At 45.7% G+C, this 26,451-nt stretch overlaps 2 protein-coding genes across 2 annotated transcripts; one reads left to right on the top strand and one right to left on the bottom strand.

Moving 5' to 3' along the window:
* The first annotated feature begins 2,769 nt into the window (after positions 1–2,769).
* On the top strand, positions 2,770–11,000 carry HVCN1 (hydrogen voltage gated channel 1). The gene is made up of 6 exons (XM_019538773.1): positions 2,770–2,860; positions 4,756–4,997; positions 6,559–6,663; positions 7,470–7,701; positions 10,038–10,150; positions 10,610–11,000. Exons 2-6 carry the CDS (start codon positions 4,794–4,796, stop codon positions 10,673–10,675), a joined length of 720 nt encoding a protein of 239 aa, XP_019394318.1. The 5' UTR covers positions 2,770–2,860; positions 4,756–4,793; the 3' UTR covers positions 10,676–11,000.
* On the bottom strand, positions 10,887–25,920 carry TCTN1 (tectonic family member 1). Its single transcript, XM_019538771.1, has 17 exons — positions 25,824–25,920; positions 25,769–25,784; positions 24,830–24,950; positions 22,089–22,219; positions 21,129–21,298; positions 20,356–20,443; positions 19,360–19,469; positions 17,209–17,229; positions 16,484–16,612; positions 15,242–15,367; positions 14,783–14,865; positions 14,192–14,332; positions 13,723–13,879; positions 12,774–12,894; positions 12,641–12,645; positions 12,226–12,371; positions 10,887–11,428 (listed from the first exon to the last, which is right to left on the bottom strand). The coding sequence occupies exons 1-16, from the start codon at positions 25,908–25,910 to the stop codon at positions 12,228–12,230; spliced, it is 1,650 nt and encodes a 549-aa protein (XP_019394316.1). The 5' UTR covers positions 25,911–25,920; the 3' UTR covers positions 10,887–11,428; positions 12,226–12,227.
* Positions 25,921–26,451: the final 531 nt, after the last annotated feature.

Raw genomic sequence — 26,451 nt, 5'->3', positions numbered from 1 at the left:
ACCGCGGGGCTGCGGCAGCGTGTGTCCGCGGTGGGCGGCGGCCGTTCAAACGAGCAGCCCGGCCGGGTTGCTGGTGTCGAGCGCAGCAGAGCCGGCACCCCGCGCCTGAGGCGCGGCCCGGCGGGGCCTGGCGGGACGGCCGGTGCGGCGGTGTGATGTGAGGCGGGCGGGGTCGCCGTCTTCTCACCGTGAGGTACTGGAAGCGCACGCGTGCTCCGCGATCTTGTGGTGATGGGACGTGCCCGCGCCTTAAAACGGCAGGGGTTGGCGACGGGAGCGGAGCGAGCTCCTGTTTCCTCCTGGGTGCTCCCGCATCGGTGCGGGCGCGGGCGTCCCCCGGCCGGCGGTGGGCTGTGCCCTTCCCGGGAGCTTCGGGTCGGGCCGCAGTGTAACAGCAGCCGGGTCAGGGAGCCGAGCCGAAAGGGAGCGGAGAGGCATTTCTTCTCGGCCTCTGGCTGATGGGCCCAGAAAGGCTCTGCCCTGCCTGGCGCGCGAGGGCCTGCTGGGGGCGCTGCCTCAGCCCCGCTGCGTGATCTCTGGTGCAAGGGCCCGGTGTGGCCGTCTCCCGTCCGTAGGGCGGGGGTTGCGGTGCAGCAAGGGGAGGCCGTAAAAGTGCCCCCGATGGAGACGTAAGCCAGGCCGAATGACTTCTAGCCCGGATAACCCGTGTAGCAATCGCCAGCTATTGCAAAGGTGCTGGGGCTGCCTGCAGGAACTGAGCAATCCTGTGCCTGGCCCGGGCTGCTAGCACCCGACCAGGGTGACCAGAGGTCGTTCGCTGTTCGGCTGGCGTTACTCGTGCTGCCTCCTGCCTGTATGACTGAAGTGGTAGCGAGGGGTGTACAGGAAAAGGAGCTGGCGGGGAAGAAGACGAGCAAACCCTTGAGGGTTGTTGTAGGACAGTGGTAGAGTCGCAGGCGTCTGTGGACTGGGGTACGACTGTGCTGAGCCTACGAGACGGGCCGGGTCTGGGAGGATCAACATCTGGGAGTACAAGGAACAGTTTCTCCAAAGGGGAGCTGTTTGTGGAGATCAGACGAGCATAAACCTGCATGCAGACTGCTTTAAAAATCCTCTTTCTCCTTGCCCCCAGAGCGATAAGAAGACAGTGTTTTGCTTTTAAGAAGGATCTCTGGTCACTGCATTTGTCACTGATTAGGCTCTGGAGGAGAAGATGTGTAGGGACCAGCCTCGGCTGGAGCTGCAGGGCTAACACCGTTCGCTCCCAGGGTCCAGGAGCCCAGACTGGGGTCTGAGTGGGAGAACCACATGATTTCACCCCGCGGGTGAGGAGCGCGACCCCCTGACCCACGGGGAGGCCAGGACAGAGGTGCAGCCAGCCTCTGATCTGACGGCAGCATCGTGCATGCCAGCCTGTTCTAGGGAGGAGGTCACTAGAGACTCTGCACAGCCTGACCACGCTTCCACTGTGTGTCGGGGCATCTTCTGGGGAAAGTTCAAGGCTGAAATAGTAAATGTTTAGCAAGAGGAGTTCTTCCTGCCGCACCTGCATGCGCTCTTCCCTTCTCAGCTGGAGCAGGCACTTGCTCTGCTGTTTCCTGGTGCAGCTCTCTCTTCAAAACTGGGCAGGGAGAAGTGGACAAGCACCGAGATGTGGGGAGTTGGGCTGGGTCTTGGAGTCCATGAAGTTCCTCTCCTGTCCGCGTGGCTGTCCTTTAGCTGTCTTTGAGGGAAGCCGAGGAGGGCGCTGGAGGAAAGTGGAGCCCTGCAGAGACAGGATACCGCCTGTGGTTCAGTTCAGCGGGACATTTGTTCCCAGTAAGCGCAGAGCCAGGGCTTAACAGGGTAAGGGTGCAGGGGAGGCAGGAGGTCAGCAGCCAGAGGCGCGACAGACCTCCACCTCGGTCTTGTGCCCGCTGGTCTGAGCTGTCTGGTGCTGCTCCAGGGCCTGTTGACCATCCTGGCATGGCACCCATTGCTCTTGGGGGTGGGGGGCTTCTGAATTGGGTCCTTCATCACCTTACACATTCACGCCTTTTCTCTGAACTCCCCAGGCTTTGCAGGGCTGTCCCGGAAAGTGTCTGGCAGCGGGGAGGCCTTGGTGCTTTTTGATGAAGCTTTCTTTACAGTGCCTGGTAGCTTAAGGAAACGTTTTCCCTCGATCGTTGTTAACGAGTGTCCTTGCCCCGAGAAGTTCATTGACTCTCTGACCTGAGACATTCTCCCCCTAGTAGCAACACTCCGATTTCTACGCGGCTGGTTCATGTATCGCAATGTGCACGCTGCCCTGTCCTGTTGCGTTATAACGTAGCGTAGTTTGTGACAGAGAAATGCTTTCTGAGAGGATCACAACTGTTTTGAAATAGAATCAAGGTTTTAAAACGACTCTATAACCTTCTCTGCACTCTTTTATTAGAAAATAAATGATTATTTCCTGCTCTAAGTGCCACTTTCCTACTATAAAGTATGCCTAATAATTTACGCAGAAATCACGGAGAAATGATATTCATTAGAAAGGGACTAAATAAAGGTCATCTCTCCTCCTTGGGTCAAATTTTTCTGACCAACAGCCCTCCTTTGTTGTTCTTGGTAACTCAGTGGGACGTGACGGGGCTTTCAGTGACGGAAGATTGCATCGGTGGCCGTCTTCCTCTTCATCCCAAGGTTGCGGGCCGAGTGCCAGCTGTCTGCTTCTCTCGTTAACCTTTATTTGTTGTCTGAACACTTTGAAGGATCTTATAAATAATTTCCCTGCAGTTTGGCAATGCGCAAGAGACATTCCTCAGACAAGTAGCATAAACAAGAGGGTGGCTGGCTCTGCACAGCACTGTGCTGCAAACCGTGCCCCCTCCAGAGGAAAGGACTTCTGTGCTCTGAGACCTGCAAGTGCCATCAGCAGGTATATGTTGCCCGCGCTGGCAGAGCCAGGCTGGCTCACGGGTCTGCAGGCAGGCGAATGAGTGGTGCAGTGTCGGTGAGGTGCGTGTAGTGACGGGAGTGTGTTTGACACTGTCTGCCCTGCCGGGAGCATGCAGGTGACTGTGGAGTAGAATATCCTTGTTGTAGAAGGAAAGCAGTCTCTGGGTTAAGAGGCGACCCAGCAATGGTTTTCCCCGACCCTTTCCGAGCGGTTACAGTTCTCCGTGGAGTCGGGCCCTGACCTGCGTGCTGCTTCCACGGAGCGTCCGGCCGGCGCAGGGCATCCATGGCACCATCCCTCATCAGAGCTGAACTTGGATGTCTGGGCTTTGGGCCCTGACTTACTGGTGCGGGGGGACCCTGGGATGGTGAAGAAGAGGGGTCAAAACCCTCTGTGCTTCCTCGGGCTTTGTTTCTGCATGGAGGCCTGGTGGCTCGTGCTCCTGTGGAGCCTGGGTGGCTACTTCCCACCCCCTGCCCACCGTTACTGAGAGCAGACCGCCGTGGATGGGCAGACACGTGGGTCCCTGGCAAAAGGCTGGCTCAAGGGCAGAGAGGTTACATGCTGCCCAGGTACGGAGTAAATGCAGAGCATGCCCACAACAAACCAGCTAAACATTGCGTGTCTGATCTGTAATCTCACTTAAAGCTTTCCCTTGTGTTGTATCAACACAACCAGCCCCTGGATGCGCCTGCATGAGCCTGCAGGGTGGGGAGAGAAGGGAAAGGGCAGGGAGGAAGGAGCTGGTCAGCCTTCATTCCACAAGGTAACTTTTCTCATTTCAAACACACCAGGGAAAGGGAAACCTGTTGATTGGCACCTACAGCCCACGCTCCTCATTCCCCTGCAACGGCTGAGACGGGCAGCGCAGGGGTAAAAGCCAGTCCCCGCTAAAGCGGCCAGGCCCAGAAAAGTAGTTCACAGAATCCCTCCCCTTGGCCTCGTGTGGTCTTGGGAACCTGCCCACAAGGCGCGTGGAGAAGAATGGTTTTGCTAGAAGTGATAAGTCAGAGGGGCTGTGCGGAAAGACGGTAAAACACCCCCAGAAGAGAGAGGCAGTAATTGATGTTACTGGTGTAAGCTGAAGCATTCATGAGGCCTGTTCCTGAAACTTTGCATAAACCACCATTAAGTACCTCTGGCTTCATGGCATAAAGGTTTAGGTAGCTGGGAGCCCTGTTTCTGCTAAGAACTGGGCAGAGATGGATTTAAAGGAAGCATTTATAGCGACTGACTTCTTCTCTCGTCCTGTGTCTCGCTGATCTTTCTGTGGGGGATATATCTGATTTCTACCCCAGATTGCTGACAACACATACAGCGTGTGAAGCAAAGCAAGCGGCAGCACCTCTAAGCCAGTTTTGTTTAACAAAGCAAATTTTGTGCTACAACCTACTTGATCTCTCCTAAAACTGATGTAATGTTCTTGTGGCCTACCGTCAGTGCACAGCTTGCTTGAGAGGATCCTCATCTGTCTGCTCTCAAAGCAAATAGAGTTGAAACCCTAGGCAAGGGAGCACCTGTAGAAAAGCACTCGTTACACAGGAAAGCTGATTGTTACCCCACCTATTGTGTGGCTTTGCTTAAGGATATCCGCAAGGCTTGTCGGTGCAATAAATAGAGCGGTAAACAAATACTGGCTTCCCTTGAGAGGACCATGACACCCACGGGTCTGAATAGCAGTTTGGAGTCGCCCACACTCCAGGGCTGGCTCAGTCTGGTTTAAATGTTCAAAAGGCTGCTGTTCCTTTCTGATTTCATAGCATCGGTGAGCTGTAGTTTCGAGAGGAGCTCAGATCTCTTCCCATCTGCCTTAGGTCAGTTAGTGCAGTAGCTTGCATCATTGAACTAATGTCCTGATTCAACTATTCCAATAGTTTGTTTCTGCAGAGTAATGTCCGTGTAACCGAGAACCATGTCCAGGTATCTGAAGCACTTCACCATTGTTGGAGACGACCCCGCACAGTGGAGCAATGACTACAGGAAATGGGAGGAAGAGGAGACGGCCGAGGAAGCGGGGGACAAGCAAGCAGATTCAGCAATTCAAGTGGGTCCCTCTGTCAGACAGCGTTCCTTCCAGGATGTGATGAAGAAGCTATTCAGCTCCCACAAATTTCAGGTAGGATGAACACAAGCCAAGGGCCTGGTATTGCAAGACTTTATGTGCAAGCAGGCCCTTCTGACACAAGTGCCAACTTTTATTTTTGCTGGGGGTGCCTAAGATTATGTCCCCTTCCCGCTACCTGGCGGCAGAGCCGAGTGGAGCCCGTGGGGAGCAAGGGCGGATGCAGGCATGGGGCTCCCCGCCCTGCTGCCTTTCCCCCGACAAGGTGCCCCTGCCCACTCGACAGCTGCAGGGGTCACAACTCCTTGCTGCCACCGCTGCTGCTGCTGGGCAGGCAGGGGCCTCACCGTGGGCCCCTGGGGGGAGGGCGGCAGGGCAGCCTGGCTCCACCTCCACCCTATGCACAAATCTGGGGGCAAATCCTCCCCCCATTACCCCTCTCCCCAAAAGTGCAGACAGTGGCAGGGAGCTCTCCCCCACCCCCAGACAAGCTGCTCATGGCTCTGTCCTGCCCCAGGCCTCATGCACTGTCCTGGCTAGGCAGTGCTGCCAGGTCCTGTCCCCCCCTTAGCATGGGGGCCTCAGTCTGTGCCCCCCCATAGGCTTACCAGCAGGCAGCTGGGGGCCACATGCATGTGTGCATGCACATATATGCATGTGGTGGCCCCTTGTAGAGGGCCACGGCAACCTGGGCTTGTCAGTCTTCAGTCGGGGACAGATGTTCACCCTGGCTTCTTCCCGAGGGGGGGCCAAGGCATACTTGGCGCCTGTGCCTTCCCAAGTAACCGCCTTCAACTCATAAAATTAGTCTACGTACAAGTAATAAGTGATGATTCAGAAGCAAGGGCGAGCAGACGAAAAGCTCTTTTGAAGTTTCCCCCATCATCTCCTCTGGGGAGAATCAGCAAACTACCTGCTGTGTTGTCTCAGTATGTTGAATCTGCCCTGGGTCTCCGTTTGAAGTGATCAGTGCCATTCCCTGAAACGGTAAGACATGTCCATGCTCCCTCTTCCACTACCAACCTCACGTGCTCTGCTTCCACACCACCAAATGTGTGTTTGGCTCCGTGCTGGCGGGAGTATCCCCATTACATTTTAGGGCTGAGTAAATGGAGATCGCTGGTGGTTGGTTATTTTTAGTGATAAAATGGGTTTTGCTTAAATGTTACAGTTTTGCAACGGCAATATTTGGGGGGGGGGCTGGGACAGGTCTCACTATAAACTACTGACATGTGGATAGTCATGTGAATGGGGCTATTGAGGGCCTGATCCTGCACGAGCAACCCCACTGACATCTCTGGGGCTACTTGCACTTCAGGACAAAGTTCCAAATAAAAGACGCAGGCAGCCCACCCGAAAAGGTTCCCTTAATTCAACGATTGAAACAAACCTCTGCAGTAGCATAGAGTGAATCTAGATCTGAGGGTCTTAGGCAGAACTTGTAGCTCTGCAACTTCCAGACTCTACCTCCCTGACAAACAACACCCGCGTGCGAGAAGACCTCAGCAATGAACCTGCCTGCCCAGGACCCCAAGTAACACACGTGTCAGGCTAGAAAGCTTGCTTAACATGCACACCTAGATTAGCAACCTGATGTTGTTTTCTGCCCACATAGATACTGGTGGTTTGCCTGGTTATTCTCGATGCTGTGCTGGTGCTTGTTGAATTGCTTCTGGACTTGAAAATCATCCACCCAGACAAAAATCACATAGCACCCAAGGTAACGTGCAGGGAAAGTTTTTCAAGGGAATTGTCTTTCTCTTTCCTTCCTTGAGTGCAAAGCCAAATAGATAGAGAGGCAGGCAGAATTTTTCCTTCCAGCAGCCAGAGAGGCCTGGGGACTGCTCCATGTGGGAGGCTGCAGAAGGGGGTACTTTCATGCAGGGCTTCCACGAGTCGGGTGAAGCCCCCTGCTCTCTGACCAGGGCTCTGCTCGGAGATCCCCCAAGTGACAGCTTGGTTGGAGAATTCTGATTCCTGCTCTCTGGCTCCCCAGAGACTTCTGGATAGCCTCAATGGACACTGACTCTACTTGAGTCCGTCTTACTTCTTGAAGAAAGCTCTAAGCAGGAGCCCAGGACAATGCTGCTTTGCCTCCAGACCAAGAAAGACTGCACTGAGTTAGTGTGGTCTGTTCTTATCTTTTTGTGGCTTCTTTCAGTAGGAAAAGGGTGCATTTTCAACTGGGGTTTAACTAAACTGCATTGCACTCCTAGTAACCACAAAGCAGCTGTGGTTTTAAACCCATATTTGCTGGTTGAGGTTAACCCAGAGGTTGGCTGGTTTAGCACTGCACTTTGTCTACACCAAACTCCTGAAGTGTTCAGTAATATGAGAACGTTGCACTTTTTAAGTCCTAGGCCATAGACTGCTCGAAAATGCTAAACAGGGGGTTGGTGTCGTCTTGCCCATTAAGCCAACTCTGTTAAACAGAGCTGTACTCGCTTTGCCTGTTCATAGTCCAACCAAATATGTTGGACGTCTTGCGTAATAATGGAATTATTAGCCTTGCTTGTGTCTTTTCAGGTGTTTCACTACCTTAGTCTTGCTATTTTAACCCTCTTCATGGTGGAAATTGGGTTTAAATTATTCATCTATCGCCTGGAGTTCTTTCACCACAAGTTCGAGGTCCTGGATGGAATAGTTGTCATTATTTCGTTTGTCCTCGACATTGTCCTTCTGTTTCTGGAGCGGGAATTTGAAGCAATTGGACTATTGATACTTCTCAGACTGTGGCGAGTGGCGAGAATTATAAATGGTAAGTTTACGTGATTACTTTAGTGAGTTTTGTTGCCTGTTGTTTCACCCTTTCTCCAAATCAAGTGTGCGGGTTTCTTTCTCCAGGCCACATAAAACAGGGGCTTGCTCTTGCAGTGGACCTGGAGTTTTGCCCATTCATGTTTTGTTAGGGGAGTGGGACTTTCGCTATCCTGCCAGCTTTTGGGACCAGGGCGGTTGGGGCCTAAACAGTGGGGACCTCATCCTACACAGTATTCCGGAAATGTACCTTTATCTGTTTTAGCATTACTGGCTCGGGAAGCAGGGTAGCATATGGTTTTTGTATTATGGGATTCTCCCATACCCTTTTCGGGAACAAGCAGCATGGTCCCTGTTCCCCTGCAATTCCAGGGTTTTGGGCAGAACATGCGCTTTTACCTCTGTCGTACTTTGTTTTCCTGGATGCAGTGGTGATGTCCTGGAGCTAGTGTGGATCTTTTTTCCACCTGATTCTGGCTTAATGATATATAGCCTGCCTACCCAAAATGCATCAGTCAACCACAAGCAGGCATTAAAATTTTCTGTTTGGATTTCCTTGACAGATCAGCAAAGCGAGGTAATGAAAAGGTGCCACAGCAAAGAGAAAAGTGGGTTAAAGATGCTCTGGTTTCAGACTCACGGGATCTCTTCCCCTTTCCTTTCCCTGTAACTAGGGTACCAGTTACACTCCAAATACTCAGGAGTTGGAACTGCTTTCTTTCTATAGGTTTGATGCGTCTTCAGGTTTGAAGACGCAGTTCATTCCCGTTTAGGTTCAAAACCTCAGTCCAAGAACTATGCTTTGCGCTCTGTACCTCGTACCAACACACATGCCTTGTAAAGTAAAAGGTGCTTATATAAGACTGAGTTATCTTGTTTAGCATACAGAGAGAAGATGGACGGCACAGTGTCCATAACCTTTGCCTGCATATAGTTAATCATCAAATCACCTCAATGAAAGGAGATTTTTCTTGTTCAGTTGTAGACCCAACCTGGCAGGGGGTGTGTGGAGGAAGATCATGTTACTGGACTGGAGCAAAGGTTTGAGACCAACTGGTCTGGAGTTAGAGTGAGCTGTAGGGACATGCATGCCACTGCTACCACAGTCTGCCTCTTAATTCAAAAAGGAATTTTTGCTTTTGTCCCATATTTACAAATTAAAGGGATTTCAGTTCAAGTCCTCCGGGCTTTTGTTTCTCCCTTCCCCTTGATCCAAGTCTCTCTCTTGTTCTTAGCTAAAAGATGTTCTATGTGCTTTTTGTAACTTTTTTTTTCCTTCCTGCTACTGAAGGCATAAACTCAAGATCATAATCCAGCCCCTGGGTTAATCAGGCTTCCAGATCTTGCTCAATAATTATCCATATAAGGGCAAAGTGTTTGGTTATTGGTAGTAATGGGAAGTTCAGCCAGGTGGATGTGTGTGGGAGGAGGTGGAATGTACGTAAAAACCAGTGTCAGTGTTTTCATTCTCCTTTATAGAGGTAAGAATTTGAAAGACAGGGCTATAAAACTCACTTAATGCTGCTGCCCATAACCCAAGGTTTACAAGTGCATAATGGTGCCAGCTCTACCACACACTGTACTGTCAACAAAAGACAATCTCTTACGGGTAGAAAAATGTGTAGCTGTGACTTAGCTATTTTTTCCTTAGAAAAAATAGCTGGAGGATAAGTGCTCTGATTGCGGGGGTGGAATTGCATGCAATTACATAACAGCAACACATTTGGTGAAGGGAAAGACCTGCACTGTAAAAGGAAAGTCAGTGCCCTTCCTGGAGGCATATAAGGAGAAATTAAATTAAATGCTGAAGGAACTAGCAGATTCCTGGTTAAGGCAGTACAGTGGCCTTTGGGTGTATGTAGGCAGGAGTTAGCTGGGTTTGTGTTTGCATGCATCTAACGAAGTTCTTGCTCTCTCTGTTTTGCCTGATGCTAGATTGGAGAAAGGATAAAACTACATTTTAACAAAGGTTTGTTGTAAAAGATTTTGTTGAACTATGGCATTTAACATCTTTTAACAAAGCAGCGTTAAAATCCTGGCACAAATTGCTGCATAAGTATGCATTTCCTTGAGCTCTGCTGAAGGAACAAATTCAAAGTCAGGATTTGAATGACAGCATGAGTGATTAATTCAGTTCTGGGGGCAGGCTGCCACTTCCCAGCGGGATGGTGTGTGAATCCCCAGCACCGTTAGCTTGAAAACCTCCTTCGAGAAAACAGAAAAGGCTAGCTTAAACCAAGCTTGAGAGCTCCTTCAGAACAAGCCAAGGGTATGCTTGCTTTCTGCTGACTGCTGTCTTACATTGTAAAACAAATCCTGTGTGAATTGTTTTTACAGGAATAATCTTATCAGTAAAGACCCGCTCTGAACAACAAGTGGCCAAGGTGAAGCAGGAAAATCTGCAACTTACTACAAAGGTTGAACAACTTGAATACAGTTGTGCTGAGAAGGTGAGAAACCTTGCTATGAAACATGTGCTTTTCTCCATCTGTGGTCAGCAGTAGATCAGATGGCGGGCTAAGCCAGCTCTCTGCCTGGGGAAGGATCAGTGGTATGGTTCTGTCCACTCTGAATCTTCCCTGCCCTAACTGGGTGTTGTAGGCCCCAGCCATCTAGCTCCTGTCCAGTTACCATTAGAGAGCCCCTGCATTTCCTGTAAAGAAAGATGCCATTTCAAGGACTCATTACAACTGAACTAATAATTTGCCTTACCTTCTGCAGTAGAAACAGCAGGGAGAACGAAGCACCTCTGCCCTAGTTACTTTAGTCATGTCTTCTTCAATAGCTGTCCTGCTTTACTGCATAAGTGACTGTAGTTCAGCACAAAGAAAGGGAGCTCTCTAGTGACAGCTTGGAAAAGCTCTTACCACAAAGCACATTTCACTGACTTATTAAACCATTTCCAACAGGAGCAAGAAATTGAAAGGCTTAACAGACTCTTAAAGCAGCATGGACTTATCAGCCAACTGCAATAGAAGTCCAGCTGTGGGAAATCCTTCCATGGAGGGCGTTCCAGTGCTAGAAACTAAGTCTGATGTCCATGGCTGACCTCTTCGAGAGATCTTTCTATACCTCTGTGCCTCCTCGTTCCATTTGTACATTTTCTACTTAACCAAACCACTCTGATTAAGTCTTTTGGGTGGTAAAATATGTTACCACAATACCGCAATAGTCTTAAGCAGGTAGTTTTACAGCAGTTTACTGAAAAATTAAATTTTCTTCATAAATCTACATTCCATTTATTGTAGAGCTGTACAATAATACTATGCCACACCTTATTAAAGTCAGATCTTGACAAAGCTGTATGGGCACCATTTATTCCAAGGAGATGCTGTTTTCTGCTGCATATTTGTACCACTGCAATATCTGGTGAGAGCCTGTGCTACAAGACAACTGGTAAGAGTCCAATCTGTGGGAGGTCATTTCTTGTTTTAGGGGGATTCCCTGCTCAGCACCGTTTCCTTAATGCACCTGCTGGTTTATTTCCTTCAGTCTCATCAAAGTAGCTTCTTTACTCATCTTTTGCTTTGTGTGTACCACCACACTGCTGTGCAGCACTGTCTTCCAGAGGCACTGGTACTTAAATCATGTGGATGACCACTAATTAGAGCAGCACCAAAGCATGCATTTGGAACAAGAGCAGAAGTACTTCAGCCACAACCAACTCAGTCCAGCATGGTTGAATGCTCTCTGTAGGGTTCCTGCACTCTGTTTTTCCTGCAAGTAGGGTAGGAAACAAAAGAACTGTGTAACTAAAGGTCGTTAAAGCAAAAATAGTGGAATGCATAAACACAGACAGTGTGGCTACTGGGAAGAATTAGGAACCTGAATAACCTGTCAAAGCTTGTTTTTAAAATCCAGTGCAGTTCTGTTACCAGACAAGCTGGATGAAAGCTGTGACAGGCCTGTTCACTGAGTGCATTCACCTTTGAGGTATAGAAACGAACGCGTGAGATTTTTCCAGGGCACGTGCTATGGCATAATTCGCACCCCCCCCCCCCAAAACTATGATCTGAGCCATGCAAAATCAACATCAAAATCAACTGGGGAAGTCCGTGTTCCCCTGAGCACTGCCAGGAGTGACCAGGAATAACGGTCACAAGCTGGCAGAGGGTAGATTTAGGCTAGACATCAGGAGGCGATACTTCATGGTCAGGGCAGCTAGGATCTGGAACCAACTTCCAAGAGAAGTGGTGCTGGTTCCTACCCTGGGAGTCTTTAAGAGGAAGCTGAATGAACACCTTGCTGGGGTCATTTGACCCCAGTACTCTTTCCTGCCATGGCAGGGGTTGGACTTGATTATCTACTCGGGTCCCTTCCAACCCTAGAAACTATGAAACATAGGGCACTTCTGAAAATCCCCCCTTATGGGTGCAGATTTTGAAGAGGAGGGGGTTTTGGTCTTGGAGATTCTTTTGGAGGAGACAGAATAAGGAACTACATTTCCAGTTATCTTTAAAACCAGATGAATATTAAGTGATTCTTTAAGAACTAGAATATAAATGAGTGTTGGCTGCAGACTTACTTTTAAACAAAGGGAAAGAAAAAGTCAAAGGGCAGCTTGGCCTCAATGGTTGGCTGAGCTTTATAGCCTGGCTCTGCAGGTGCAGAAACATCAATGAAAGTAACAGAACTTGTTATCTGGAGAGTGTTTTTGCTTCCTAAATTAATCTGCAATGAAAACACAAGTGTTAAGCTCAGTCTGGTTTTGTAGGGCAGATTTCTCTCCCTACCCCCAACAGTTAGCTATTTGACTGTCATTTGTAAAACACATGTACCAGCTTATTTCCAGAAGTGTGTAGCCACCCTCTAATTTGTTAACCAGCAGCTCATGGCTGCACTTGATTTGGAGAGGAAAGAGAGATGCATACACTTTATTTTGACAGACAGTCTTAAGCTGGGGGCTGGTTTCTGACCAAGCTAAGGCAAACTTGTATAACCAGGCCTCAATTTGTGTGGGTTATAGGTAACGTACAATTACAGGTTTCTACAGCAGAAAAAAACCCTAACTATTAAGTCCTCATTCTAACCAAAACAAACTGCTGTTCTACCCTTATCATGAAAGATAACTACGTACCGGGGAGGAAGTGATGCTTGCTGTAACGCTAATTATTTTAGCTTGTGGGTTGATCAAGGATCCATATTTAGTCCACTTCACTTCTATTTCAAATGATATGGGGAGCTGCCACGGGCCCTGAAAGTGGTACAAGCTCTGTCAGAGTAGCTATTACCATTTATTTTATTAAAACACTACAGTATAAAACACACAGCTCCAACCTAAGAAATTAGTAGAGAACATTTAATCCAAGCCATAATCTACAGCAGTGGTTTTCAACCTTCTTCATTAGCAGACCACTTTGGAAATTTTGAATGGAGGTGCAAACCTTACACCTTCAAGAGCAAATTGGATGCTTATCTTGCTGGGATCCTATGACCCCAGCTGACTTCCTGCCCTTTGGGCAGGGGGCTGGACTCAATGATCTTCTGAGGTCCCTTCCAGCCCTGATGTCTATGAAATCTATGAAACCCCTCTGGATTGTAAATGAGGGTATTCACATACCTTTGCCTGATCATAGTCATCTTTTGCAGACCCCTTAGAGAGAGAGTTTGTAGACCACAGGTTGAAGACCACTAATCTACACACAATGCTGATGTTCATGTGCTGGTCATTTTACATGGGATAAGGTAAATCTTTAAAGCTTCAGTGACTTTCTACTGCAGACACAAATGGAGCTGTGCTTGTTTGTGATGTAGGACTGCTTGTTAAAGTAGGGCAGTATGATGCAAAATCTTCAAGATGTAAAAAAAGCTTAGTGGGTGTGTTAGGAATTCTTCCTTGAAAAACTGTACGAATATTTCAGGATGTTAAAAAACAACACAAAACCAACACCCCCCACAAACAAAAAAACGTTCTTGTTTGTGCATCAGGTATGGCAAAGGCCGTTCCTTAAGGGAAAATGGAAGTATGGGTATGCCAAGTAGTCTATAAGTTAAAGTGGAAGTATACTTAAGTTGTTCTCACATGTTCTGAAGAATGGATGTAAGTGATTGGCACCCAGTCCAATACATCTTGGGGCTGAGAATTGCCAAATGAGGCTACATATTCCGGAAAACTTTGTCCTTTTAGTACGTTCAGGACCGTTTGAGCCAGGAACTGGTATTCTGTATTTGCAGTAATTCTTGCAGGAAAACAAAAAAAATTAACTTAGTGAGATCCACTGGGTAAGTACAGCAAGAACTTCTTGCTCACACACTACAACATTCCTTTGGCCACAGCTGGTCATACATATACATACAAGCAACTATTTTCAGATAACTCACTGCAAATTTAAATATTTATTAAGAACAAGTACTCAAACCCCAATCCTCCTACATTTTTATATAAACAGCATCTAGTGGCTGAAAGGATTTTAATGGACACTATTACAGTGGTTTATAGTTTAAGGATAGGCTGACTGCAAGGAGCTGAATGGAAAAAGTTATCCTCTTACCGTAGTTTGCAACCAGATATCATGTTATAACCAAATAATACAGGAGTTCTGGCTCCTCCTATAGCTAAGCAGTCCTGGTTAGATGTGCTTCGCAGGATGGTAAGCTGACCATATTCATTAGTGCTCTGAATAATGCCAGATGTGATAGCAAACGATTAAGGAAAAAGTATTTAATGTTCTGGCACCGTGATAAAATAGAAAACCATAGTCGGTTCCTCAAAAATGCTAGTGCCACTGCTAGGGTAATTCAGGACATTCAAGAGCTGTTTAGAAATGCTGGAGTTAACTCAATTAGGCCCTGGTCCTGCTTTCACTAAAGTCTTTTGTTTGTCTGTAACTCTGCAGGGTTGAGCTACTAGCAATTGCTAAAATATGGGCTAGAGACAGGTGTTATATAACTGTTGGAAAACATAAAGCCATCAACCATCTTTGAAAATGGCCAGGAAGATGTACCAGCACAGGCACATCATCTAATTGCCTCCCCTTTATCACAAAAACTGAGCAATCAGGTTTTGGCCATCCACCCAAAGGATTTGCTTTAGGTAGTTTGGCAAAGCTGCTATAAGCCATAGTTAGCAATGAAAAGGATATCCGGGAGGTCTAAATCCTGCTCTTACAGGGTATCCAACGCTGTAACCAGGGTTTCCACTAAGAGGGATTGGCTTTGTGTTTAGCTGTAATATAAACTGCACAACATTAACTCCTACTCTTCATTTGGACAGTAAATTGGTTTGGGGTTACTAATCACATGGAAGTTGTTTGATTTATCAATCTACATGAGACTTTTCCTTAGGATTTAAAAGAATGCCTCCTAAAATCAGGGCTACACTTTCCTTTGCCTGGATATGGCCATATGCAGTCACCCATTTAATCTAGAAAAGGAAAGACGAGGTGTTTGGAGGATTCTAACACGTAGCTCTGAGATACTGCCTAGTTTGTTTATAAGATGGAACTATGTTTTATTTCACTGACTGCACTTGCTCCAATGCAGCTTAAGTTTTGTAATTAAGTATCTTTCAACAAGTCATCTATGACATTTTTAAAAGTTACCTGAGTAAAGCTAATTTCAAAGCTCTGCTGTACTGAAAGCACTGTACTGTTAATTATCCCGAGGACAAAAGAAACAGCTGCTTCTGTTATTTCTCCTGTATCTTTGTATGTAAGAAGATAACTTGCCTGAAAACAAACACAACATTGCATATTAATTAGAACAAGTAAATAAGGGTGTAAAAGCCAGAAAATACAGGGATTAAAGTCTTTTGCATGTTTCTGCCTTGCTTGAAGGGTAAACATGCTTACTGAACCTCCTCACCATCTGGAAATATGCTGCATTCTCAGTTGCAGTATACCCAAGCAAAGTAACACACAGCCACAGCGTGACAGGATCAGCACTGCCGCTTTATAATAGTTACATATTAAAAGTCTGGCATGGCTGCATACCTAGCAGCAGTACATGTTTTGGTAAATAGTAATGTGCAGATTGATAAACGAATGGAGAGATGCCTTTCCCCAGATTCTAATTTTCTCCTGGCCAGTAGGAAAGATCCCATCTTTCCAACTAACCATAAGAAAGATAGAAAGAATGCTTAGTTATCCTAACTTGCCACCTCTCTATCCTGCCTACAGAACTGAGAGACTCAAGCAGATGAAGAAGGTTGTCTCACCAGAGAGTAAAAAGCAACACAAAGATGTGAGGATAAATTAGTATCCATTTCAAGAGACAGGAGCTAAAGGAATTGGGCCAAAATCAGTGTTACATGCTGATAATTAGGACTAGGTTAAAGCTCCCCAGATTTATCAAAATGTACTTCCTGATACAGCCTCCCCTCAGCCAATCCTCAAATCTAATTACTTCAAATGTAAAGAAATGAACCAGTGACTGGCACTATCCAAGACAGACTGCTACTTATTCTGGTGTGCCTTTTCCCCTCTCTCTGGCCTAAGAGTAATCTTCTCCCAAAGATCACAGCATTTATTCATGTTGGTTTCTAAGCTCCACGTTGGTGTTTCAGTGTCATGCATGCACGCGAAATACCAATTATAGTGCCTATGGATTTAATCCCATCCCTCGCTCTAAATTATCATGAATGTTTAGTTCAGTTGCACAATGCCATGCTGTGGGTTGTAAATGGGAGGAGAAAGTCTCTTATAGGTTCTCCATCACCTTTTAACCAGGATTGTCGTGTTCTGATAACTGCAAAAGGCTGCCTCAAAGTCTCATGTTTTGAAGCAGGAGTTTCTAATCATGTGCATTTATTCAGAAATAAAAGGAAAAGGAATTTGTTTACCTACCCCAATAACTATGTTTGTGCACATGTTAACTTCCAAAAACATGGGGAACAACATGGCATCAGTGCTGTTAAGCAGAGTCCGAGTTCCATTCAGAGACTGGAAAGTTATGGACTGGACAGTGATATTCACCTAAAAACAAGCAAGTAACTTCTTAATATAGAGTATAATTGACTTGTTAGGCATATGCTATGAACTGGCCATGACAAATAGATACTTTTCTTCTTTGAAATAAATCCAACTGCTGTAAATCAAGCCTTAAAACAACTGCTAGCTACAAGCATTTGCCTGTTTCCTTAGAAGTGCACAGCCTAAAACCTGCAAGAGAAAGCCACCCTCTGCTTTCTGTTCCATAAAGACAGCAGTCAATAAGGTTCTGTATAAAGAGCTGGCTTGCACGAATTGCTGAATGTAGCAGCCAAATGTTCTAGGTTTGTTAGCAAGTGCCAGCTGACCAAGTCTACAGGTACATTTGGGTAGAGATTTGTTCATCAGAATTAATAAGCAGCCTCAGAGGGTAGCTGCAAGCTCTAAAACACCCTGTTATTTGTAAGCTGCGCCATTAATGACAGAAGACATAGTTCCCATCTCCAAGTGAATATTTTGCTAGTGTTTAAACAGCAAGACTGGAAGCCTGGCTCCACAAGTCTCTGACAAATCTCCTTTTAACTTCAGTGGAGTCAGGACTTCATTCTCAGTGCATCTCAACTAAGAAATATGATACTTACCATCTGACTTGAGTTGGGTACCTAGGAAAGAATAAAAGAGCAATTTCAAAGCAGCACTGAAAATATTAGGTAGCTACAAACAGCTTATAAGTAAATAAGGTAGAGTTTACAGCTTAAAGGCTTTGCTACTTCCTTCTCTTTTGCCAACAATTATTACAATGGCTTTCATATCATGGGAATAACCAGACATACCATGTATTATCCACAAGGTTGAAATGTTAGTGACTAACATGACTAATTTCTACACCCTTGATCCCCAATGCTCACTGAAATAAATGGAAAGTTTCCACTTGATTTCAGTGGACCTTGCCTCAGGCCCAAGTTTGGATATGTACAAATTCATAAAACAGCAAAGAATAGGTGGATCCAACATTTTTTTTTACAAGGGCATTGAATCTTGGCTGCTCTACCTTCTCCTGACATATGGGGTCTGTTTGCAACTGTGATTCTGACTGCAGAAATAGTATTTGTGGTTTACCTGACAGCTGTTTGTGTGTCAGACTTCTTTGCTTATTGCTACAGTAATTCTGCAGAACCAGTACAGCTATAAATGGGTAAGAGTCTTGCAATATACATAAATTATGAGCTAGATCATGTTTTGTGATGGGTTTCTTGTTGGGTTTTTTTTTTTTTTTTTTTTGCAATGACACGCAGATGGAACAAAGCTAAAAACAGTTTGGCTTGGTAAACTGGGCAAAGCTGACAGAGATTTCTCTGACAAAATGTTAATGAAAAGGTACAGTAGATACGTTCATTAAAGGTACAGTTCGGGTGTAGAGGGGACAGTCTTCAAAGCTATATTTTAACAACAACATTATGAAAAAGAATGGTTACACACCCCAGAGTAAATGTGGTTCAACAAGCTATTGCAGCTAAAGTGGATCTCGCTGTGTAGGCATGCAAGACTGGACTTTTTTCTGAATAGCAGTGCTCATGGTTTCCAGCCTAGAGTTCTACACTTTAATGATGTGCTGTTGAGACCTTCCTGCTTACTGGACATCGTCTTGGAGAGCAGCCTGACCTGAGCCAGAGCTGACAGTGTTGCAGGTAAAGTCTGAGGAGCCGTGTCATGTACACATGAACTGACATAAGACCAAGCATTGTCAGACATTTCAGTATTATCACAGTTAAGATAGCTGGGAGTTCAAGTATATGTAAGAACTAGACCCTGCCCTTGAGACAGCTATGCTGCTTCTTATCAGAGTCAATTAAATCTCCTGCGTTTGGTCATTTTTGGTAGCTGACCTAGGGAGACAGCCAGTTGACACAGGCTTGCTGCTGTCTCTGCTGGGATGCATCTCTAATCCCTCCAGGGAGGCGCAGCTGTGAATGCCTTGCCTTCTCAGTCAAAACAGTTCAGCTCACAAAGATTAGAGTGTTCTTGTTCATTTGCTACTCCGAGGTTCTAAGTGCTGATGTCAGGCTAAGGCATTTGTGGCGTAGTCTGTAACAATACTGGGGAGCCACATTTCCTTGGTTTCCCCCCACAGGGGTGAGCTCTTGCAGGATACTCAACATGACAGCCCACAGTTGAATATGGTAGTGAAAATTAAGCATTAACATAACAGAGGTAGATCAGATCGTATTAGGGTTCTCCCTCAATGTGGTCCACAGGAACTAAAGGAGGGCCACAGCTATTTTCTCCTTTGTGCCCTTAGATGGGAGCAGAAGTTATGCATGTGACAGTGACAAACACTGCTATTTAAAACATCCTGTCCTGATACACACAGGTACCTCTACAGTGGGATCCATTCTGACATGCTTTCCAACCATAAGCATTGACCCCACTCAAATAACTTCTGATCTGCCATCAGATGAAGCACTTCAGCAGCAGGCTCTTTAAAAAAGTTTAGGTGCAGATGTGAAAAAAAACTGAAATCACTGCCATTAGTTCACTCAAAAGTCCCAGAAAAGCAGTGCCCCAAGTTGCCTGAACTGACTACTGTATGCATTTCACCTCTGCAAGCTTGAAAGGAAAAATGTTTACAAGATACGAAGTTTCTTCCCTCAAATCCAAGCTCACCACTTCAATTCCTAACAGAAACAGAGCATCAACCCGCCTCCCTTAGGAAATGGACACTGCTTCATTCTAAAGATGTGGGAAAAAGAAATAACTGTCAGCCATGTGATGCATTTTAAAGCTATACTTGCCACTAAAATTTGGGAGCTGGTGTAGAACAGCATACCGAGTTCTTGAATAGCACCACAGCTTTCTGTATTTATCATTCTACTGCACTTTGTAGCCTGGTTTACTAGAAAACCTGGGGGAAGGAGACAAGCAAAGGACATAAGAGTACCAAGAAAATGCAGCACAGAAAGCAATCCCTAGGCAGCTGACAAATGAAAAACTGCTGTAGCTCATAACACCTCCCAACAGCCCATGATCTCAGCTTGGAATCAGTGCCCATGACTGCACATCCAAACAGCCTAACCACAGCCAAGAAGCTTTATTATTTTTTCAGGGAACATCCTGCTATTCCAGGTTAAATTCAACGCTGACCATTTATTTTTCCATTACAATTATAAACAAAAATTTGGAAGAGAAATCATTTACATGAAAGGAAGGAGCACTTGTGCCTTTTTCCCCCCTTAGCTAGGGATTTGCCACATTTCTCTCCCCATTATGTGTTCCATAACAGCATTCTTATTGATAGCGTAGTGGCTTTTGTAACATACAGCACACATGGCTTTGTATTTCTCTCTACAGTATTTTGAGACACTTAATAGGGATATAACTCTGGGGCCCAATCCTCTAGGTCTTTCTTTGTCAAATAATGCTCACCTGTGCTAGGAGCCTCATTAGCTTCATTAAGACTCCTTGTAAAAGCTGCAGGTGGCATGCTACTCTACTGCATCCATGCTCTACTAGTTCCAGAATGGGTTAAAGAAATAGAGCATCAACCCGCCTCCCTTATTTTGACAAGACCCCAAAGTATTTATATGCAACCCTTAATGCACTTGCAACACAGGTACCTCTTGATGAGCTGCAAAAGGCACTAAAGCACCTGAAGAACATTTTTTAATAAGACTTTATCCAGCTTTGCAAATGTAACCATGCTAATTCATTTGATTCATCTATAAAATGAAGTAGCAGGATAAGAATACAGTCAAGAGAGGATACACAGGAGTTCAAATATATTCTCCGACCTGCGGGATTAGCATCAGAGCACTGAGAGGAGACAGTGGGACTGGGGAGTCTCAGAAATGCATCGGCTGTCTGTATAGGAACACCATACTGCCAAACAAAAAGACAGACCCAAGCATGCAGGTTTATGTCCAGCTCACAGAAAACTTTGTAAAAAACTTATCTTAGCAGAACTCAGAATGTTGTTTGATTCCACTATTGTTTCCAAGCAACTAAACTTCTCCATTCACAAATATCTAAGTCAAGATGATATTTAATTGTAGTATTTACTGCTAAACTAAACGTTTGTTATAATCCTAGGTAACCTTCCAAAATATCTTGAGTAATTTGAAAAAAAAAAGAGAAACAAACCAAGCAACCCCCCAAGCAACAACAAATATCCTCGAAGACAATAGATAAAACCCACTTTTTAGAAGTTTGCAGTTACAAATTAATAGATAAGCCCCAGTGACTAGACTGCAATAGCCCTTTCAGTTATGTTTTTCCTCCTCACTTATAAAACAAGGAAAGTACACATGCTTCCCAGATGTTGAAAATCCACTTTGGTTTTTAAGAAGACATAATGCTAAATGCTGCAATATAGTCTTCTAGCACTGACATGTTTATATTTAATGAAGGACAATAAAATCTGCTGCATTTTTTTTTTCAGAAAAAATAGTTCCACTTTCAAGTTTATTCAACTATCAAATGATGCAGTAGTGAGAAAGGCATTATGGCATCATAGTAACAAGGATATCTGAAACTGTAAATGAAAAATGAACTAGACTATTCTTACCTCATATCTAGCTGTTTCATTTGAATAGAAGAAGGGACTCTGTGCATCCAATTCAGTACTCAAAATATCAGATTCAGCACTGAAAGCAGCACCTCCAAACTGTTCAAGCAAGTGATCAAAGTTTTGAGCTGTTGGCGTTTCAGGAGGAATAAAAGACAGTGCTTGTTTATCTGTCAAAAACATTGTAGAGAGAAAATTTTAGAACAAGTTACAGAAATAGTGTTTAACATACATGTCTACTATGGACTTAGGAACACATTCTTAGATATTATAAACATAGGAACCCCAAATGCCAAAGTGGAAGACCATTTTTCAGTGTTTTCCAAGAAGCAGGTTTTTCAACCATGAGTTGGCTCTATTCAAGAAAGCACCTAACCCTTTGCTCTGAAGTTTAAGGACATGCTCAAATGCTTTTCTAATTTTGAGGTCTTTAAGATCAACATTTCTTCTATGACCAAACACACCAAAAACATTTTGGTTAGCATTCACACTTGCTAGAAAGTACGCATGGTTGTCAAGTGACTTTCAGTCATGAGGGTATGACTGAAAAACAGAAAAACAGGCAGCACCAATCCTTTTTGATTTATTTGGAAGCTCCTTCAAGATGGACCTGGAAAGATTTGTCAAGTTACCATTAGTTGCAGTTAGACCTGCTACTGACTGAAATTCTCTCCCATGACCATTTGTGATAGAAGTTTTCAGCCATCAGCAGTTAGAGCCAATCCTATTTTCTCTACAGAGTGACTCTCTATAAAAGCAAAACATCTTAGAGGTGCCTTTTGGAGTTTTACCAGGATTAGGAATATATCTTCACCACCTCCTTCCCACACTCCACCACTGTAGAGGATAATCAGTCTTCTGGCAAAAAGCATGTTACTTAGAGTTTTGGTCTTAATTTCTAATAACCAGAGGATGTAAAAAGGCAGGCTTAGAAGGCATAACAAATATAGAACTACTTACAGTTTACAATTTGAATACAGAAAATGTTTGGATTTAATTGGTCAATTAATTTAAATATCCTTTCAGGTGGGTGTGCTGTAACATCAATTGAATATATAGCTGCTTCCCGACTACAAAGCTGGCTGTCACCTCTGTGGATTTAAAAAAAAATAAAAAGACACACAGATTCAACAAAGTTAGTCCCAAGAGCATCATCTTAAAAGTCCTTGCATGCATATATTATTGTGGCAAACGGAAAGTCATAGATGCAATACTTTTAATAATCTGGTTTGAAGATAATTTATGCAGCCTTATAAAAAAAATTACCATTTCATATTGCGTATCCAGTAACCAAGAACAGTAAGTAGTGGTACTTGGGCACCTTTTACCAACTATTTCAGAAAAGAGAGAAGTAGTGGCAGCAGAAGTTTGAAGCAAGATAAGAGGCAGCTAGTGGAGATAAAGGGCATCTGATGAAAATGATGTAAGAGGTAAGGTGACAAATTGGAAGGTATCCAATTGGCTTCAGAGAGCACAATGAAGAATGTATTACAGAGAGATTGAAAGCTATGTAATGTTTCTTTTTGCTTGGAATTAGGTTAACTGTAGCGAGAGCTGCAAGCAGGTCAGGAGAAAATGAGGTGCCTGGATTTAAAAGAGCAGTGAAATTATAATTCATCTTCTAAAAATTCAGAATTAGCTATACACAATGCAGAAGAGACAGGGGATGGATTTAGAACCATGTAGGCTACCAGCATCCTCAGGGAAGATCATGCCAGAAGCTGGTTTTGTACAAGTTTGTTTGACAAGTTAGCCTCAGTGGCTAGCAGATGTTACACCTGGACACAGCAATGCCCAGTGAAATACTGTCAGGTTGACCTGAATACACAGAAGTGACTTGTATGATCAAGTGAATAGATAATGCAAAAATAGTCAAGAGCAGGGGAAGTAGTTTATCAAAATGAACAAAAATGGCCACAGACTATATGTAATCTAGAAGCCTATTTTTCAGAAGCGGGGGGGTGTGTTAAGTGATTCTAAGTAGACTTGACCTGATAGGCAGGAAGTTGTAAGCTTTATAACATAGTGATTACTGTCTGTTCTTTAGAGTCACAAAGATCACTTCATCTTATGATCTGCTACAATCCTTGCAGGAACACAGCTGTTTACATGTGCAGTGCCACGTAATACCAAAGCCCTGACCACTCATGGTCATTGAAAATCCTTTACCACATCTCACAAAAGATCTTGACAAAAAATATATACTGCTTAATTTTATGCCTTTCTAGTTAACAGGGCCAGAATATGCACAGCTGGGGATTAAACTGTCATTCAGAAACTCATTATTAGACCTTTCTGAAATATATATAAATACCTATAAATAGGTAGCAATGTGCATTGTGTGCAAGAACAATGAGAAACAGCAGTCCTAGGTGACTGCTGATGCAAATTTCAAAGAATCAGGAACCAGCACTCAAATCGGGGTAATTTATTCAGGAAGTGGGCTGAAGAGCTATACTTATTGTTCTGAAAAGTCACATGGAGCTATTTTAAATTGAGTCTAAAATGAGCTTTGTTAACTCCTGTTTAAGAAGCTGAAGCCTATACAAAAGGTACGTACTAAAATGGACTATAACTGCACAAAAAGGAAACAATGGTCAGTACAATTATCTTGATTTTTGGAATATATTTTAATATTGTCCTCTATAACTTCCAAAGGCTGCTGGAGAGAGGAGAGAAAGAATGCTTGCTCCTAGAGAGAACAAAGATCAGCTCATGGTACTTAATGATGGCTCTGATTCTCTCATGTTTCTGGTTAACATCATTATAACTCCTATAGGCAGGGTTTTCAAACTATCACGGGTAGACCAGTAGTGCTAAGACACACTTTAAATTTACCCAAGTCCTGGGGCAGATCTAGACTGCAGGAGCTGTTTCAGGGCCGGATTCACCAGGCCAGCAACAACTGTTGTGGGTCTGCATTCAAGTGGCATTATGGAGCCAGGGGTTGTGCTTGGGTGGTGGCATGGGGGCAGGCAGCAGTGTGGGTCTGGGAGCCTGCTGGCAGTAGCCATGTCCATTGGGGTCCAGGAACCCTAAATTCTGTGGGAGGCCACTTTCCCCAGTTGGCTGGACTACTGGTGAGCCTGATCCAGCCCACAAGCTATATGCCTGACACCCCTGTGTCAAGACACTGAGTCTGTTTTGACACAGAAATCAAACACAGCCTGTTTCAAGCCCAAACTTTTTGTGGAGATCTCCCATCCGGGCAGACAGACTTAGCCCCAGGCACAGAGAATGACATACTAACTTAAGTGAAAACCGTGTAGTTCCCAAGCCTGTCTCACATAGCCACCCAAAGCGATAACAGGTAGACACTGCATCACCTCATCCTCATGTCAGGTGTAGGCTGAAATCAATCCTAAGGCAAGAGTAGGAATTTAAGTATCAGCACTATGCTTTAGTGAAGAAAGATTCTACACCACAGACACTACTGATAATATCCCCACACTCCTCAAAAGGGACCTTTTACAATGTGGTATTTTCTGCAGTGAGAGAGAGCTTTACATCTCAAGAGACCTTTATCTCCCCGTTCCTTGGAAATGTTCTTTGGCTGTAAAGACAGACCACTGAAACTTTAACTGCGGGACCAAGTCTCCACCCACTGAGATCAAAGGACATTTTCTTTCAGAATTCAATGGAGAATGTAACATGGTTCTGTAATTTCAACTTGAAAAAATTATAATAATTTATAAACTTACGTGACAATGGGAACTGAACACGTAGTGAAGAGGCTGAAGTCCGCAGCGCTACAATCTGGGTCACAGCAGCAATTGATGTCACACTGTGCCACCAACAGGTTACAGACGCACAGCTTCGCAACTGGAGAGAACATTTAAAATACACTTGGGATTGGAGGTTAGTGCATTACAGCACAGTCCCTAGCACCCGTTCTTCACACTGCCTGGAAGTTTCTATCCAAGTTCTCAGATGTTAGCATTTTTAAAAGCCATGGGGCTACTTTATAGATAAAGAATTCCTCTCAAGCCGTTAATCTGCTAGGAGCAAATTACCAGTGAATCTGTATTGCTTGTGAGCCCAAAACGTGGGCTTAAAGTGCCAAATAATGATCGTGACATGAGATTCAGAGAGAAAGGGCAGTCTAAATGATATAGGAATATTAGCAAAATTTGATTACACCAAATCCCACCGAGCAATACCAGAGAAGAGCAATATGTTTTTCTGATGCTCTACTCGAAGCAAAGCTGCTGGTTTGTTGATTTAAAAAAAAAAAATGTTCTCTCTTTCCTCTTCTGGAGACTGGAAAGGTGCAAGCAATGCAAGAGCTTGTTTCCATAAAATAAAGCGGCAGGCTCACAGCAGGAGGAGACATCTGTCAGGCACAATACTTACGGTTATAAACAAGAGCCTGCTCTTTTAATGCCCGTAACTCAGCGCACCAAACTCAAAACCAAAATATTTGATGGTGGATGCCAGGCAATGCAGGGCCTGATCCTGGCACCTGCAAATTGGTGAAGGCGAGACAGGGGCCTGCCCAGAGCCTGATCCCGGCGCAGGGCCCGATCCTGGCGCTCGGCCAATGCCTCCAAAGACGCGCGGAGTGTCCTGTCCCCGCTCCCGGGCCTTTCCCGCTACGTCCCTGCCCGTACTCCTCCGGGGCCAGGGTCGTCAGCACCCACCGTCCGTGAGCGGAGCCGCCGCCGGGGGGGAGGCGCGGGGCAGCCACGGGGGCTCGGCGCTGGGGACCGGCTCGGCCCGCCCGGCCGGGAGCGGGAGCGGGAGCAGCAGCAGCAGAGCGCCGAGCTGCAACACCGCCGCCATGGCCGCCCCGGCTCCGCGGCCGCGGTCACCAGGCAACCGCCGCGAAGCATCACGGGAGAGACGGTCCGCCGCCGCGGAGCATCACGGGAGAGACGCTAATGTACCGCCGCAGGGCATGACGGGAGAGAAGCTAACGCAGCCGCGGGCCACAGAGAGTAGTTCTACTACCGCGAGGCATCATGGGAGAGAAGCTAATGTCCCGCCGCGGGGCATGCCGGGAAAGTGGCTCTGAGGGGCCAGACTGACAGGTGGGTGGCCTCGTAACGGTCCCTGGTGCTCTTCCATGAGGGGCCCGGGCTCCCCCTTGGGGCAGGCGAGCAGGCTGCGGGCTTGGCCCCCAAACACGATTCCTGCCTTGCGTGGTTTTCTTGGCGGGGGAGCTGGGCGGGGAGTGTAACGACCATGTAAGGACACGGGCCTGGGGCAGCGGGAGGGTCGCCTCGGGGCAGCGTCTCTACCGACTTCCCTGGGAGAGCTGCAAAGATCGTGGCTCTCAGGGCTTGACGTGCTAGTGGCCCCTTAGTAAGGAATTGTACGGAGC

Source organism: Crocodylus porosus, unplaced genomic scaffold, assembly GCF_001723895.1.
Source record: "Crocodylus porosus isolate Cpor-Errol unplaced genomic scaffold, CroPor_comp1, whole genome shotgun sequence".
NCBI classification, from domain to species: Eukaryota; Metazoa; Chordata; order Crocodylia; family Crocodylidae; genus Crocodylus; species Crocodylus porosus.
The sequence above is the reverse complement of the archived record's forward strand: the minus strand, read 5'-3'. Positions and strand labels throughout refer to the sequence as shown.

Bases quoted from the DNA above. Each gene is read 5' to 3' on its own strand.
- TCTN1 (XM_019538771.1), bottom strand. From the start codon at position 25,910: ATGGCGGCGGTGTTGCAGCTCGGCGCTCTGCTGCTGCTGCTCCCGCTC. The intron at 19,470-20,355 runs GTCGGAGAATAT...TCCTTCCCCCAG, and splicing joins CTCTGATGCTAATCCCGCAG to GTTTTCTAGTAAACCAGGCT. The intron at 14,333-14,782 runs ATATCCTTTTCA...GTTTGCTATCAC, and splicing joins GCAGGATTTAGACCTCCCGG to ATCTGGCATTATTCAGAGCA.
- HVCN1 (XM_019538773.1), top strand. From the start codon at position 4,794: ATGTCCAGGTATCTGAAGCACTTCACCATTGTTGGAGACGACCCCGCA. The intron at 4,998-6,558 runs GTAGGATGAACA...CTGCCCACATAG, and splicing joins TCAGCTCCCACAAATTTCAG to ATACTGGTGGTTTGCCTGGT. The intron at 6,664-7,469 runs GTAACGTGCAGG...GTGTCTTTTCAG, and splicing joins AAAATCACATAGCACCCAAG to GTGTTTCACTACCTTAGTCT.